At 39.9% G+C, this 18786-nt stretch overlaps 1 protein-coding gene across 1 annotated transcript in view; it reads right to left on the bottom strand.

Annotated features, from left to right (window-relative positions):
• VPS33A (VPS33A core subunit of CORVET and HOPS complexes) overlaps positions 1–18786 on the bottom strand; it is a gene marked incomplete in the record, with an annotated part of 507742 nt that overhangs the window by 304498 nt on the left and 184458 nt on the right. Inside the window, 1 exon segment of the mRNA XM_044068595.1 lies at positions 855–971. Within this exon segment, the coding sequence (XP_043924530.1) occupies positions 855–971 (117 nt within the window).

Genomic DNA, 18786 nt, shown 5'->3' with positions numbered 1-18786 from the left:
GATCTACCCCTTTGGAATCCTCACATTTTCTTCTTGGAGACAGTCACAGTTAATAGGTATCCACAAAGCAGTCATCCTTGGTCATTCTACAAACTTTTGTAAGCCCTGTTCTCTGCCCTTTGATGACCACACAAGACTGTACACATATTGCACAAAGGTGTAGGTGCATGCTTTCATTCACCTGGTCCTTCTGCAGTGCATACTTGTGAATTAGTAAGCCAAAGGTCAGTCCCTTTCAGTCAACACAAACTAATGCCTGCTTTCCAAAAGGTGGCACCTCGTACACCAAAACTTAGCACCCCGCCCACAAAAGAACGGCAAGTTAACATCTTTCTTGACCACCTCATTGAACACTTAGGTTTATTTATTAAACCCCAGTAATTGGGCTGCAGCCAGAGTTTTAGCCCTTTGAACACAGGATCTTGCCAAATTCTATCTTTACTTGTACTACAGCAATAAAGTATTAAGCAGAAATATATACAAGGACATGCACACACCTTGCATCATCTTCAAGTGGAATAGGAAAGGCTTAAAATTACCTGTAATGTATATTTTGCTAGAATAAGTAGGAGAAAATTTACAATGATGAGCCAGGTTACTAAAACTGCAATCTTTCCAAAATAATAAGTGCCATTGCTGGCTAATCATACCACAATTTTCCATAAGGAACCAGCAGAGCTGCATTTTTTGTAAAGTTAAAACTAGAGCAGTCTGTAGTATGCAAGGTTCAACACTGTTAAATAACCTAACTTGCATATTACATTTATTGTAATGATAAAGCAATGGCAAAATGAGTCAGTTTGAAAATAGTTTCAGTATTCATTGATGGAAATGGCATTAGCCTTAAAACTTACCCGTGCACAGTCTCCTTTCCCAAAAATCTGTGGAATAGTTCCAAATAAGGCCTGCAAAGTCATGAGACCCTTGGCTGCATGGTAAAGGCTTGTCTGATCATTCTCCAAGTAACATTCCTGTGACAAAAAAAGTCTAAGACAAATTTCATCCTCTGAAGCAGCACAAATCACATAATTTCACAAACAAGCAACACTGATACATAGTTGTTAGTCCAGACAAGGGTTAAATAACGATCAGTAAACTGTGTCTAGCCAATATATGCAAACACTAAGAAGGCTGCAAGGCCAAGACACTAGTTTTACTGCAAGAAATGAATATGTGCTTATTTTATCCACCCAAACAACAATCAATCCATTTACCCATTTCAGAACTGTGTAAACAGATAAAACAGAATGGTAATACAACATAATTTCAACTTTACGCTAAAAGGACTGTAGCTTACTTTCAAAGAATCACTTTTAATAGAAAACAAATAAAAATGAACCTCTAATGGTTAAAACTATTTTACACACAGGTTAAGCACTTTCATCTGCTAACTGCAGACTTCATCAGAACAGTAAAATGTGTGTAGCTCCCCCCTATTATAATACATTTTTGAAAAAGTCAAAATCCAATGGGAATGTTCAATCAATTAATCTTCTCATGAATAAAACATAACCTTATAAATATTCATTAATTCTGCTCATTCAACCTGCACAGTTTTATATAACCATACAGTTTCTAAATATGCCTGTAAGACAATCACATGCGCTTGTGTATATCACATTTACATATAAGAACACATTATATGACATATAAAAATGTTAATTTGTTCTAATAAAAAATGCTATGATATCCTTGTCGTGCTACTACTATGGGTGAATTTTAAATAACTACTGATGTCATTCAAACACTTCACAAATGCATCTACTTCACTTGTTGTACCATCCCATAAAATAAAAATATCAAATGATCATACCTACTGTATTAGGAATAAAGATAAAAATAATGCTTTGTGTAGACACATACTTAGATATGACGCAAGTCATGTGTTTAAATTTGGGATTTCAGAACGAGTTAAGGTGGATTTAAGGGGAGGAAATGTTAATGTCAAATTAGCAGAAAGAGAGGTCAAATGGCAACTCAGGTTAAATGCAACTAAAGAACCTGGGTTGAATGACTATATTCCCACTAAACCAATCTTGGATGCAAGGATATGAATGACATGTTGTAGTAGGTATATGTACACAAGGATATGAATGACATGTTGTAGTAGGGTATATGTACACAAGGATATGAATGACATGTTGTAGTAGGGTATATGTACACAAGGATATGAATGACATGTTGTAGTAGGGTATATGTACACAAGGATATGAATGACATGTTGTAGTAGGTATATGTACACAAGGATATGAATGACATGTTGTAGTAGGGTATATGTACACAAGGATATGAATGACATGTTGTAGTAGGGTATATGTACACAAGGATATGAATGACATGTTGTAGTAGGGTATATGTACACAAGGATATGAATGACATGTTGTAGTAGGTATATGTACACAAGGATATGAATGACATGTTGTAGTAGGTATATGTACACAAGGATATGAATGACATGTTGTAGTAGGGTATATGTACACAAGGATATGAATGACATGTTGTAGTAGGTATATGTACACAAGGATATGAATGACATGTTGTAGTAGGGTATATGTACACAAGGATATGAATGACATGTTGTAGTAGGTATATGTACACAAGGATATGAATGACATGTAGTAGGGTATATGTACACAAGGATATGAATGACATGTTGTAGTAGGTATATGTACACAAGGATATGAATGACATGTTGTAGTAGGTATATGTACACAAGGATATGAATGACATGTTGTAGTAGGGTATATGTACACAAGGATATGAATGACATGTTGTAGTAGGGTATATGTACACAAGGATATGAATGGCATGTTGCAGTAGGTATATGTACACAAGGATATGAATGACATGTTGTAGTAGGTATATGTACACAAGGATATGAATGACATGTTGTAATAGGTATATGTACACAAGGATATGAATGACATGTTGTAGTAGGTATATGTACACAAGGATATGAATGACATGTTGTAGAAGGTATATGTACACAATGATATGAATGACATGTTGTAGTAGGTATATGTACACAAGGATATGAATGACATGTTGTAGTAGGGTATATGTACACAAGGATATGAATGACATGTTGAAGTAGGGTATATGTACACAAGGATATGAATGACATGTTGTAGTAGGGTATATGTACACACAGAAGAAAGTTAGAAATAAGTGAACAGAAAAATAAAAACAGAAAGCTGGTAAAACAAGAAAGGAGGCAACATGTTAGGACAATGTTCAAATAAAGTGCAATGTTGAGTGTTAAAGATGCGTACATTTTTTAATACAGCACAAACGTGCACTTTTATAGGTCATATATGTTTTTTTTTTGTTTGTTTTTTACAAATGTGTTCTTATACTATATAGCAGAAGTGTAGTATTGTGTTCTAAAGAAGTACATTTTGTATTACAGAACAAATTAACATTTTTATATGCCATATAATTTGTTTCTATACGTAAATGTGATATACACAAGCACATGCGATTGTCTTACAGGCATATTTAGAAACTGTATGGTTTTATAAAACTGTGCAGGTTGAATGAGCAGAATTAATGAATATTTATAAGGTTATGTTTTATTCATGAGAAGGTTAATTGATTTAACATTCCCACTGGATCCTGACTTTTTCAAAAATGTATTATATAGGGGGAGCTACACACAGTTTACTGTTCTAATGAAGTCTGCAGTTAGCAGATGAAAGTGCTTAACATGTGTGTAAAATAGTTTTAACCGTTAGGGGTTAATTTTTGTTTGTTTTCTATTAAAAGTGATTCTTTGAAAGTAAGCATTTGCAGTGAGCTATGGTCCTTTTAGCGTATATTTGGTATATTTTTGGTTATTTGGTCATACATATGCTTACAGCTTGGTATTTAATAATTTCAACTTTCAAAACATTAAAAGACGTCAGCATCATAACTGTGTTGTCACAAATAATAAACTGCACAAAGTCATGCAATAGTACATCCCAAACAGTTGCCAGAAGACAAATGTAAAGCCTCTATATCAGATTTTCTCAGAAACTCTAAGAAATATATTCTAATTTATCTTTCTGCAAACCTCAGAGTGCAACACTGACTCCAATAACTTCCTCATCTTTACCTAAATACTGAACAAGACCATGATATAGGCATCACCAAACAAACACACATAAGCCAAAACAAGACCAAAGCCATCACTCCCAAAGCAATCATCTATTAAGTTCACAAATTCATCCTTCACCTCATTCAGCAGATTTACAAGAAGCACTAACCAAGATCTAATTCCATCACATCCACAAACAAGCTCTCACATACATCTAGTAAAATAAAGCTTCCACTCCTACAGCTATAAATCAATGTTTCAACAAAGTCTATGCAAGACAGTTACCTTCATAGTTAACGCTGCACAAGTGAAATACTATCAGATATGTCCTTTGCTATAACAGTATGGGTTGGTGCTCAAAAACAGAGCGCAGCAATTTTTTTCCTGGTCTGATCAACGAACTCTGATGTTACGACACAACAGCATACTGATGTTATTTGTCAAAATGCACAATATGTTTACACACAGCCAAGTAATGATTTTAAAATTTTCACCTTTTGAGAGCCAAATTGCTATATGCATCAGCAAACATTAACTTGAATGTAGTACAACAGCATGTCAAGGCTAGGTAAGACAACAAGCATGCCAGTTTCTATCTTTATTAAAATAAACTTCAAATCGGATATAAACTTTACAGTGCACACGCGTGTTTTTTTTTTTTTTTTGGTGGGGGGGGGGGGGTCAAATGCAGATTTCCTCTAGTCATGCTATCCATGCACCGTTATACACTTGTGCGGAGAATACTTGTTCATCAAGAGGTAGTTTAACAAAAACTGCTCAACCGGTTAACTCCAAAGTCGTGTGACAAAGAAGTGGATTATACTAAGTAAGGGAGTGGACAGAAAAAAATATATAGGTCGTCTTTGGGGGGCTTAATTGCCCTTGTATGAAAAATGTTTCCTTTTTCCATTTTTTATATCTTCCATTACAGAAAAATGGCCCATCAGTGAACAAGGAGTCACTCACAGGTATCTATCCTCACTGCCTACATAAATTCTAGGCTGATTAGGTCAGAACAATCAAACAGATAAATGTAAGCTTCCTAACACAAAACATTCAGTACTTTTTGTGACACACAGTAAAGGTCCAGGTGTCATTGCAGTGTAAGTAGCTTTTCCCTCCAGTTAAACACCAGAGGGAACAAGTGCTACTTAAAGTAAAATATGGCATAGGAAATTAACTAGCTGATTATGCCAAGCAAAACCGCTTTAATTTCTAAAACTCTTCACATTTTTCAAATCAGTTTCATATGGAACTTTCTCTCACCTACCTAGGCACCAAAGAAATTCTTGGGATAAGTGAACTAAGGGTTTTGACTAAAGATGCACAACATTTTTTCCATGTTGATGGGAAGACACCTAATGGTACATTACATGTTATAAGGTACATCTACAGAGCTACACAGCACAGTTGCATGTGACGTTGCTTACTTTCCCAAAGGATTCAATGCCTAAACATGTCCTACATGCACAGACTCAAAGCTCTGTCACTATACTTGGTATCCTACAGACTGTTAATGGATGATCTGTGTCTGCCATGCAAGGCATCCTCCACGTACAGAAATACTTGATGTCTCCACATGATTGCTAGTGACAGATAGATTTTTTGGATATTATGAGGTGAAAATGTATCATCCACACTTAAGTAGATCTAGTTATACCACATTTACCAGCACTTTGCAGATTGTGATTAAGCCTAAGTTCGTAATTTTTAATTTTTTTTTGAGGAATCACATACGCGTATCTCAAGGCAGTATTAAACTGTTGTTCGTCATTTTTTTTAGTAATTTCTGAATCCCAATAAATAAAGTTAGTGTCATATAATGTTCTATGGATATTTAAAATAGTGCATAAATAATCTTAAGGTTCCTCCTCAACTTCTTTCAGTATGCACATACCTAACCAGTTTGCACTCTGTTGATAACTCCTTGCAAAAAAAAAAAAATAATTCATGCAGGCAAAGAATAACTAACATGGCTGCCCATAATAATATTGGTCAGATTAGTGTGGCTATAACTGTACTTCTTAAATCAATAATAGACAATGTCAAACATAACAAGTGGTCAAAGGCCACTCCACTGCTGCAGCGACAGCAACAGCATCGCTTGTAATGCAAGTGACCAACATCAAGAGGAGAAAAATACCAGGAGTAAAGTGGTGAGAACCAAAACAGAGGACATCAACATTTCTCTAAAGACACATGCAACAACTGGAATGCCGAGAGATACCTTACTAAAAGGATATATGGCCTAAACAACATGTCCTTCATGTACAGACTGAAAGCTCTGTCACTATACTTGGTATCATACAGACTACTAAGAGATGATTTGTATCTGGCATACAAGGCATCCTCTGACCCATTATTGATGGATTTACTGCACATAACCAAGTTAAATGGCATCAGAAAGACTCTACCTAGGGAACTAAATCTGTTCTGCATCATCAACAGATCTGTTTGGAGGGACAAATATATCTCTCAGAGGATACCGCTGGTCTGGAACAGACTTCCCATCCACATAAAACAAAGTTCACCCCTGTCCATTTTCAAGCGCAACTTAGATCTACGGATGAGAAACAGAAATTTTACCCCAAGCCTGCGCCCTGTACTACTAATGGACAGAGCCATGTCCTAAATGCTTCATCTCATGCATGGTCCCCTCAGATTATCTATGGTATGAGCCCAGTTATCCTCATTAGAGGTAATATAATGTATCAACCACGGGATGGGTAAGGCCAGTCTATAAGAAAATAGGATAGGTTATTTCAAGCACAAAAAGGGAAACTGGCTACGTTTAAGATGGCCTGCAAGGGCGGCTAGCTTATTACTTACCTATGAGGGAAACTCCAACCTTCTGCTAAGCCACCAATTGTCTGTTGACTTTAGGTGGCAGTGCAATCAATATGCAAACAGCTGAGGATGACACACAGTGAACTTGGTTACTGTGCCATATATGAAACCCCACCTGCATAATGCCAATGTGTCTACAAAGGGCTCCTACTGAAAACACACATGGACCTGGAAAAGCAGTACATTCATCCTATGGCTTTAATCTGCTACTCCATCCTGAAACACAGAACCAAATAGAATAGAGGGCTGCAAATGAAACAACATGAGAAGCAGGACAACAGCAGTGTCATGATGGTGTCAAGATTAAAAGTAGCACATGCTTACCATAAACAACTTGAAGCAAAAACAGCACCTCAGCTGAAACTGATTTCCTGAGAGTTTAAAATAGTACTACAGTGTGGTACTACAGAGATTAAACTTTCATTGGCTATCTGTGAGTTAATCAATCAAATATTAATCTAAAGTAACCACAGCCTAGACTTTTATGACTACTGTTCTATCAGGCACATGCAAGGCAAACATGAAAATGGCATATATTACTAAGTAACACCTGCTTTGAAGCATTAACCTGCTCCTTTCTATGTCAAGTTTCACAACAAATGGTAGCAAATGTGCCTTTCTGCTGTCTTGACCTTTGCTGAATGCAGCAGAACACCCTTTGGTACAATGCAAATCTGCATAAAGTTCAAGTAATCTGAAATATTTAAATGAAAATCACAAACAACTTCCATGATGCTCTGTGCTATGAGATGTACACACTTAAATTGTTCTCTACAGTTGGGTTATGTGGCAAGTGTCTTTTACTGGTTCCTCAAAGCAACTGTTCTGATAATTCTCCATTTTGCTTTCATATATCTATTACCAATATGTGGGCATGTGCCAGCAAAACTGTTTCAGTAGATGGCTATCAAGGCATACACTGCTCACTAAACCATCTCATCTCTTTTCTCTAGGTACTGTTCTCAGTTGGCTACTGAGACCTAAACATACTAGTGATGGCCTGCAACAACAGTACTCCTCTTTACTCCACAAACCATGCAATGTAAAACGCTACTTTTCTACTTTAGCTTCTGCAGAAAGTGGTCTTCTGCCACAAAAGAACTCTAATGAACATGGCCCCAGCTAGGTAACCATAAAACTTCAATGTAAAAGCCTGCCACTTGAATTAGTTACGTCTTACTTCCCTTCACCTAAACATATTTCATAAGCCTATTATAACAAGTCCTAACTAACACCAACACAGTCAGTGTAGTAGTCCTATACCTAAACTTCCTCGGCCAGACCAACATGCTATAATAGGCATACTCTCCAACACTGGACCAACTCAACTGATAACGCAACCTAACCATGGTAAATCACTTCCTCACAGACCTCCTAATCATAAACTTTTCCAACAAATTCATCATCAGCAACATGCTTCCTCCCACCTTTGCTAATCATAACTTCTTAACATTCTCCATAAATATTACCAGAGCTCACACCCCCCCATCACTTTCAGACCCAAATCCCAAAAGACAAAAGAGCATTTCTATTCTCTCTCTAAATGAGCCCAACAGAGTAGCCACTTCACTTAGTGTCTCACCTTCACAAAAAAATCCACTACTACTTCTGAAAACAGGCAAACATTCAGAAACCTTGCAAAAGAAGGCCACCTTCCTCCAGCACCAACAGAACACTCTCAAAAACAATTCAAAACAAACAGCTATGGACCCTAGTCAGTCACATTATAAGACAGACATAGCAGAAAGATTTCCTGAAAACAGGCTCCATTTTTATATCTGCAGGCCTTCTTCCAGAGGACTCTAACAAGGTATTTCCACCCTACCCCCCCCCCCATCCAACATAACTCTTTCTTTAAATAAATGATCACAGAATACCCCACCTCTGCACTCCCCCCATCAAAAAATTTAAAGAAAAATCACTACCAAAGGCATCTTAAAAGCCATAAAACAAATACTCTTATATGTGGCAATACACCCCACCTCCCCTGGTTCTGACAATCTGCTACCTTGGTTTCTGATGCTATGAAAAGATCACATCATCCTACCTTTTCTTCATCTATACATCCTTTACCTTAAAACGAAATAGTGCCTAATGGAAGACCACAACTGTTAGACCCCTATTCAAGCACATAAACCCAAAAGGTGCAGAAGATTTCAGATCTCCATCCTTTCAACTCTAGAAAAAAATACTAAAAAAATACTTTTTTTTCCAACTTACAGAACACACAAAAAATATATCATTCTGTCCCCCCACAAGCACAGAATCAGATTCTTGTCAGATCAGTGTAACATGACCATTTCTCAACACACTAACTGATGATATTCAAAGAAACTTGGACAAAGGCCTTTTCACCGTTACAGTCTTCATAGACTGTACAAGGGTCTCGACCTGGTATACCATAATGCGTTGCTCCAAAATACCCTCCACAGAGCAGAGCCCCAACTACCTGCCTTGGTTTCAAAAACTGTATCAGCAACAAACACTTCAAAGTCAAAACAGAAAGCAGTTCTCACCAAAGGAGTCCCTCGAGTTCAATTATGTCACCAGTCATTCTCTCAGTTCATTACCCATCTACTAGCTCACCTTCCCCAAACTTCTACTGTTTTCTTTGCTGACAATACGGTAATTTACAGCTGTAGCCCCCTCTCACAATACGGTAATTTACAGCTGTAGCCCCCTCTCATTCAACCATCAAGAAATAGGTAGAAAAAGACCTCAACATATTATCACAGTTGCTCACACTGGACAAACACATAATTAAAAAAAAATGATCTTCTGCGCAAGACAAAAACTCTCCCCATCACTGACAACTAGAATATACTATGTAACTATGCAGAACCCCTCAAAAATCATACCTCATTTTAAATGCCTTGGCATCTGGCTGGAACAGTCTCTATTTAAAATTTCACATTACCACTGCCAAGACCAAATTTAATACTCTCCTTTTCTAGGATAAAAAATATTTCCCTTTTCTTCCCTGCAGAAGAAAGACCAGCCATAGGTAAAGAAGTTCCCTTCCACAATTGCAAAATAGAAGGTTAATGCATGCAAGTGGAACTTTTCAGCACAAGAAACATTTGGATGAAAAACATTTACAATGTGATTTTGTAAACAATACCTTCATGATTTGTTGCCTGAAGCTGTTGTAAGCGGAGATATAATGTACTGCAAAATCCTCCACGAAAAATAGCTCATAAATCCACATTACATTCTATACTCAATCAAATCTGCAGAGTCAACATCCTAGTCCACCACCAAACAGACCATCACTGCTCAGCACTTTCTAAGGCAAATAGCATCCCATACATGAAACGTATACTCTAGATTCCCTAACCCACAAACTGAAATGCCAACATTTCTTAATCATCTTATCTAGCACACTTTGTAAACCACCTTCATCCTACAATCTTACATCACAATCATCCCCATTCCCTTATCACCCCACTTACACATCTCTATTCAATAGACTACAGCTCCTCTGTAGTGGCACCTCAAACTTGGGAATCATTCCCAAAAAAAGAAGACAAACATCTCTACCTACAACTTCAGACAGCAAGTCAAGAAACTATTATGAACAAAAGCCACCTGTAAATGTTTTTCACCCAAAAGATTCTCAAACTGCAAAGCACCATTATCCCTCCCAGTCCACCTTTTAAGCTCCCTACAACCTGCTACACTAACTCTTCCCCCCTATACTGCTCACTTCTGTCCTACAATACTATATTCTTCCACAAGATACTACTCTGTGGCAAGGAAAAAACATACATACTATGTATTTAAGTTGCTACTAACATTTATTCTTAAGTTCAACACTAATCTCATTTATCAAGACATTGTCCACATACAGTCATCATTCTTTAAGTATGATTTTTATAGTATACAAGAAACTTGGTCTAAGTTCTGTATTTTACTACTCTGTATGCTCTTTTACCATATGGACTAGTGTTCAAAATCAGTTAACTAATGAAGTAAATAAATAAATATACAATCTGTCCAATCTCTCCATTTAGCCAGCATTAGTAATGTAAAGGGGTACTCAAATTTTTGGCAGTAATACAAAAATCGGCTCTGTACCTTCAACTGCAAGTGTAGCTGGTATGAGAAAAATATTTCCTAGCCATTATATAATCTATCCAGCCTCTCCATTAAGCAGTGACCCAACAGTTCCAGTCAAAGGGTCAAGCTGCCAGGATCTGGAGTACCCCTCCCTCAAAGTGTCCAATCCCTGATATAAAAAAAGTCTCATCTGTGAGTCACAGTACAGTTTTGTTAATAACAGTAAAACCTCAATCACACCCAGTATGCATAAACATCTGTTCCTTACACTTTTAGTAATTATCCCTGAAGACTGGAAGGTGTCCTACTTGCTCATGTCCTCTCCCCTTTTTTGTGAGCAAGCACCTACACTTTACCCATAGACAATGACTCTGAGGTGCCAAATCTGGCAATGTCAAGTATCCTTGTGCAGAAACAACCTGCCAAAGTCTGACACATGAAAAACATTTTAACAGCCCATCACCCTGTACCATATCCTTTACCTGTTCCTCAAGAAAACCATCTGGAGAAGCAAAATTATCTTCACCAAGCCACCATTCACATAGTCATCAGGCCTCTGCAGCTGATCACAGTGTTTAGTACTGTGATGATTGGAGGTACTAACAGCCATGCCAGGAGAAGTAGGGCAGTGGATGTATGACTTGTGCCAGCACAGCTAGCTAGAATTTTGTAAATAATTATATGTCATTTGTATAGCAAACTGATTTGTACAGATGCTTGTGCTGAAAATGTATTTGTGAGGTTTGCTTATCTTAAAATGCATCAACAGTGCACCCTGCTGGGATGAAAAGAAATCTACATGCATTGCTGTAACTGAATTAAATGCATATGTTTTAATGGAAAATACTGGGACAGCAGAGGTTAACCAGCTAGATTACTTGAAGAAAAATAAGGGAAATGTAAATGAGGTGTTAAACCATTAAAACAACAGCCCACAATGCTGAATAAGACCGGAGACGGTGGGTCTGGAATGAGCCTTTGTTCATTAGCTCAGTAAAAAGAGGGGAAGACCCAAGCACTGCTATAAACATTTAGATGTGTATTGTAGTCATCGATGCTGAATTACTGTCTCAGCTTCAAATGAGGATACTGTGGGAACTAGAGGCAGGTGACCAGATGAGGTCATTCTGCAAGCCATCTTGAATACTATATTTTACAGGGAATAATCTCGGAGTACTGAGTATTCTGTTCTGAGGAACCTGACTAGAAAGACTGCTCATATATTTCATTGTGCCTTGGTCTATCAAGTAAGTTATTAGGGAATAGTAATTCTCCTAGATTCAGTCAGGAATATCGGGAAGCTTAGTTTAGAGATTGTTTTTCTTTATTTGTATGAGTCTATCAATGTTATTTTCAATATTTCATGTGATTTGAACTCTGTGGATTACTGTAAATATATATTAAATATATATTTACTATTTTCATGTTTTTCTATTATTTATTATTAAATATATTTTAAATTTTATTGTGGGTGGTCCTTGTAGAAAGTATTTAACCTTCAAGAGTGCTGGGCCACTCCAGAAGGCCTTGCTGTCTTGGTAAACTACTACCATTTGTATTATTATTAATATTACACAGTATAATTGGACACACTTTGTTAAGGGCCTTAGAGTAGCTGATTGTGGAAGTGTCTGTTAGCAGGGATAACTACCTTATACTCTGGGCAGAAGGGGACACAGCAGGTAAATTTATGCCAGCTAATTGGAGCAGGGACATCAATCAATAGGCTTACAGAGAGGGTGCTGGAGGTTTTGGCTCGGATACTCAGCTGAATACCGAACCCTACAGTTGTACTAGCGGGGAGTCTTACTGAGGACCTAGAGGGAGACAGACAGAGAGAACCAAACTCCAGGCTGTGTGTGTTCCCTGGGTGCTCTTGAGGGGAAATTGAGCTTGATGCAGAGAGGTCTGCATCTGGAAACACTAAGTGTATCCTTTTGTATTCCAAGTACACATCCCTCTCCAGTGTCAATGGTGAGGATTCAAGCTTCTTGATTACTGGCCCAGAAAGGGGTTGTCACAAGTACATGTTGGAATATACTTCTACTCCAATGAATTTCTTTGGGCCTTTCAATAATCAGCCATAACTTTACCATTTTTGGTGTCAAATGCCTAATGCAGAAAATCTAGTATTCCAACCCATAAACTAAGGCAATGCAACTGTAAAAACATCAAGTGGGGAAAACTTCATCTCAGTTATCAACAACAGTACAAAAAAACGGAGCAACAGGACATGCACACAGAAACACTGGAAAAAGACAATGAAAATGTGCCAAAATTATGACATGATATTTAACTGTTTTTTGTAAGAATACAAGAACTGCTTGGTATACACAGCCTGCACATGCATTACCCTACCTGATAGATATAATACACTACCTATTTTCATTCCTTCTTCTTCGATCCCAGCCAAATTGCTATGTTGAGCCTATGTACTCTTGCATTCTAGTATATTTTTTGTATTCCATGTAGGGTTGCTACCTTTTAATTAGGTCAAAATGGGACATGGGGGTGTGGCCAATGACACTGGCTACACCCTCTACCATGACATCACCACAAGAGTGGTGACTGAGATGCAGTTATGAGTACAACAGCTAGCTGGCTGCTGGGGTGGCTAGCTGGCTGCATGGAGTGGCTAGCTCGTTGGATGACTGGCTGAACCAGCAACCAGGAGGATAACCAGTTGATAATGGGAACTGACAGCCCTCAGAAACAGGACAGTTCACCTTTTCTTCACAGGACTTAAAAATCCATCTTGAGTTAGAGAGACTTGAATTGGAGGCCAAACGTTTGGAATTAGAATAAGTGGAGAGACTGCATCATTTGCAGACTGAAGAAAATGAGAAGCAGCATCAACATGAGAGGGAGATGCTGACTCTTCCACAGGAGCATGGACGTAATGGGGAAGGGAATAACTGAACACCAGAAGCAATGAAGATCAATAAATTCCTTCCACAGCATACAGAGAGTGATAATTTTGATAGTTTTATTCATATATTTGAAAGAGTATATAAACAGTATAATGTTTACCAAGGGTTCTGGGTATGGTTCCTAACCCCCTTACTCTAGGGTAAAGCTGTAACAGCAATTTCTAAATTGTCTGATATTGATTGCTTAAACCAAGATAAAGTAAAACAATGTTTACTATAATGTTTTAAGTTAACAGCTGAAGCTTACAGAAAAAGATTTGTGAGCATACACGAAAGGCAGATGAAAGCGTATGTGATTATATTGCTGAGTTAAGCATTTATTTTCATAGGTGGGTGAGTGGGTGTCAGATCACCACTTTTGAAAGGTTGGCAGACCTTTTGGTGAGGAAGCAAGCCCTTAGCACTTTGCCAGAGGACATGAGAATCTGGTTTGCAGACTGGGAGTGTAACTCTTGCAGATGAGCTTGGGGAAAAGGGGGCTGTCTAATTGGCAAGCAGGGCATCATTGCACAAGAAAGGGATATCCAGTGCTGACAAGGCAAAACCACCAGTTCAGAAACACAGCCAGGATCAAGGGTTAGATGCTTTAAATGTAACCATATACATGTCCACAGGAGCAAGGTGGGAAACAAAAAGTGGGGGGAGCCAGCAAGTGGGAACAGTATGCCAGTGGTAAGCTGTGTGGAAAAAACAGGGGTAACAAAGTACCACCACACTTTGTATCTGATCTTAGTGGATGAAAAACAGGCCACTGTTAAGAGAGAGAGAACCTCTGACATGACCATTATGAAGCATGCAGTGGTTAAAGAGGAGCAGTACTTGCTTGGGTAAGTCCACGCCAGTCAGAGCTTTAGGAGGTACCCCATTCCAAATGCCTTTGACCAGGGTTCACCTTTACTAGGAGGGTGAAAAAGCAAGCAAGTATGTGTGTTTGATGATATCCCTGCAGATGTCTTGATAGGGAATGATTTTGGCAGTGCAATACCTTGTGTGCATGCAGTCAGTCTTGGAGACAGGCATGTGGGCCTGGTAGCCTGAGGGAAGACCCAGAGAGAGCCCACACCTGAAGCCAGTTCTGGTGAGGTGGCTATTTCAGGGAGGAAGCTACCCTGCAGCAGTGAGCTTGAAGGTGAGCCACAGCTGCTGGTAGGTGCTGATGTTTCCTTGGACAGAGTGACAGCAAGGGTAGAGGTGAGTGGTAGTATCCAGGCTGACAGTGAGGCACCACTGTCAGAGGGTACCAGGCTTCCTGTGAAAAGAGAGATGGGCAAGGTCACAAATACAGAGTTGAAACAGGCTCAGCTGTTGGAACCTACATTGCAAGGCTTAAGGGAGGTAGCTAGGGAGGCACCTGATCCTCAAGGAAAAGGGGAGTCTGTATACAGAAGCAAAGGGTTACTGTACAGAAAGTGGACCCGAGGGAGGGCTAGAGGGCGAGGTAATATAGCAATTCGTAGTGCCTAGAGCCTACTGTCTGGCACTTCTAGCCATAGCCCATGACATTCCTTTTTGCAGGTCTTATGGGCATAAATCATACCAAGAGACATTATACAGAACTTTTATTGGCCTGGGATTGCAAGGGACGTTAACAGGGTACTCACAGGACCTGTGAGCGCTGCCAAAAAGTAGGCAAGCCAGAGACAAGATCAAGGTTCCTTTGATGCCTTTGCCTCTGATTCAGGAGCCATTTCAGAGGGTAGCTATGGATATTTTGAGTACTCCGAGTACCCAAAGTTCCACAGGGAAGAAGTATATCCTGGTAGTAGTAGATTATGCTACTAAATACCCTGCGGCTGTGGCTCTGTCCTTCATCAAGGCACATAAGGTGGCAAATGCTTTGTTAGAGATTTCAGCAGGGCAGGTTTCCCCAAGAGAAATGCTGACTAACAGAAATGCCAATTTTATGTCAGACCTGCTGGCTTGTCTGTGAGAGCACTGTGGGATGAAGCACCTAAACATCACACCCCACTAGTAGTCTTGTGGAGAGGTTAACCTCTATACTAAATACCATGCTACGAGTATCTGTAGACCAGTTTTAATATTTGCCCCATATGTTGTTTTCATACAGGGAGGTAGCCCAGGAATCCACAGGTTTTTCACCCTTAGAGTTGTTGTATGGGCATAGGGTGAGGACTGAGGGGGGCCTTTAGATTTGATTCATGAAGAGCCAAAGGGTGAGTGTGAATCCCACAAGGAATCTGTTGTGGCATATGTCAAACCTCAGGACAAGGCTTAGGGAGCTCATGGGCTTGCCCCAGGAGAACCTGGCAGGAGCCCAACAGCAAAGAAAGGTCTGGTATGACAGGAATGCTCGAGCCCAAGAATATGCTGTGGGACAGCAGGTTATGGTTCTCATTTCTGTCAGACACAATAAGCTCCAGGCAGCTTGGGAGGGACCCTTCAAAGTGGCAAGGAAGGCCAGTGATGTCAACTACATGGTAGAAGTGCTAAGCAGGAGACAGGGGCACAAACTGTACCATGTTAACATGACGAAGCCTTACCATGACAGAGAGGCCCTGGTGCTTAGTATTTACTATGGATAGCAGGAGGAGTCTGAGGGGGATCTGGTGACTGATGATCTTGGGGAGGCTCGGACTGACACCTCAGTGGAAGGGGTGGTAATGTCCCAGCGGCTATCCCCTACCAAGATTCGAGAAATCTGAGGAGTGTTATAGGAGTTTGGGGTGGCACGTTCACTGGGAAACCAGGGTGCACCCACCTGGTGCAACACCGTGTGGATACAGGACCGTAGAGCCTAACAAGCAGGCCCCTCACTGGGTGTCTGAGAAAGTCAGACAGACTCAGAGAAGAGATACAGGATATGTTGGAACAGGAGGTAATCTAGGTGTCCAGCAGTCCCTAGGCCTCCCCAGTGATGCTGGTACCAAACAAATATGATGGCAGCACCAAGTTCTGTGAAGACTACAGAAAAATAGTCACACAGAGTCAGATGCTTACCCCATGCCTAGGACAGATGAAGCCTTAGGGCAGCTGAGTGGGGCTAAGTATCTGATCACTACTGATCTGAACAAGGGCTATTGGCAGGTGCCCTTGACTCCCACCACTAGAGACAGGTCAGCCTTTGTGACTCTTCTCAGATTATGCAAGTTCACAAAGATGCTCTTTGGGATGAAAAATGTCCAGGCAACCTTCCAGAGGCTGTTAGACTGTATCCTAGCAGAAACCTGATATTATGCCCTTGCTTACCTGAATGATATTGCCATGTACAGCCATTTCTGGCATAAGCACCTTCAGCATGCCAGGGAAGGCCTGGGCAGACTGCAAAGGGCAGGATTGACCATTAAGCCCAGTAAGCGTCAGGTGGGTATGGCAGAGGTCTCCTACCTTGGACAGAGTGGGGAGTGGTAAGATCAGGCCAGAACCTGCCAAACTGGAAGCAATTCAGGTGCAGCCTGCCCCCATTACCAAAAAGCAGGTGTGGGCATTCCTCGGGACAGCGGGGTACTATGGAAAATTAATTCCCAATTAAATAGCTGCTCCCCTCACATACCTGAGAAGGAAAAACAGGTCAGACAAGGTAGTGTGGACCCCAGCCTGTCAGCAGGCATTTCAAAAGCTTAAAGGGAGTTTGGAAGGACCTCTTGTGTTGGCCAGTCCATATTACAGCAAAGAATTTGCTGTGCAGGTGGATGCTTCAAACCATGGGATGGGGGCTGTACTCAACCAGGTTTCCTTAGAGGGAGAAGACCACCCAGTTGTATATCTCAGCCACAGACTCCAACCCAGGGAGGAATGTTATGCAGCTGTAGAAAAAGAATGCCTAGGCATAGTATGGGCACTGCAGAAACATCAACCCTATCTGTATGGAAGGAAATTCACTGTAATTACTGCCCACACTGACCACAATCCCTTAACATGGCTACATTGAGCCAGCCAGCAAAATGCCAAGTTATTAAGATGGAGCCTAGGGTTGCAGGCATAGGATATGACAGCGCAGCACTGTAGTAGGGTTAGCAATGCCAATGAAGATAGGCTCTGAAGACAGGGTATGGGTTAATGTATTCCCAGACAGGCTCATTCCTCTCGAGCAACACTTCTCCAGTATCACTTGAGACACTAGCTTGAGTCTTCAAAGGGGGAGAGATGCGACAATGTGAGGTACTGCCAGCTATGCCAGGGGAAGTAGGGTAGTGGATGTATAACATATGCCAGCATACCTAGCTGGAGTTTTGTAAAGAATTATATGTCATTTGTATATCAAACTGATTTGACTAGATGCTTGTGATGAAAAATGTATTTGTAAAGCAGCTTGTGTTAAAAGTGTACCAACAGTGTGCCCTGCTGGATGGGAAAGAAATATACATGTATGTCATACTGTACTACTGTTACTGATTCAATGTATACACTGCAACAGAAGACACTGGAAGAGAAGATGTTAAGCTCAGCCCCAGATAACTTTTAGAAAAATATCCTGAAATTAAATTACCTGGTTTAGGCCAGAAAGACTGTAACTTACAGTCCTGATTGCAGCCAAAGGCAAAATGTCTGTATAAACTAGGATTAGGAATCCTGGTGTCTTGTCCTTGGCAGTGAGCTAAGTGTTACCCTGGAAGGGTGGAAGTGATGAAATGGTTTTATGGCTTGCAGATGCTATAACACATCTTTGCAAAGCTCTATCTGTGTGTATGGAAACACATACTGTATTGTGTGAGATTCTGGTTCAGTTTTAGGTAAAGTGGGTTAGTACGGGATCCAGAATTCAGATAAAAAATGTGTGCGTTTCATTCTGTAATCCAGCATTGAAATGATGTTTAATACTAGATGAGACCGAAGTCTCAGAGCAGTCTCATTTTGACACCTGACAAAGAAGGATCTCCCATCCACATCATCTTGCCTTGCTTTAGTAAGTAA

This window comes from Protopterus annectens, chromosome 4.part0 (assembly GCF_019279795.1).
Source record: "Protopterus annectens isolate FY-2018-M chromosome 4.part0, PAN1.0, whole genome shotgun sequence".
NCBI classification, from domain to species: Eukaryota; Metazoa; Chordata; order Ceratodontiformes; family Protopteridae; genus Protopterus; species Protopterus annectens.
This window is presented reverse-complemented; position numbering and strand designations above follow the sequence as displayed.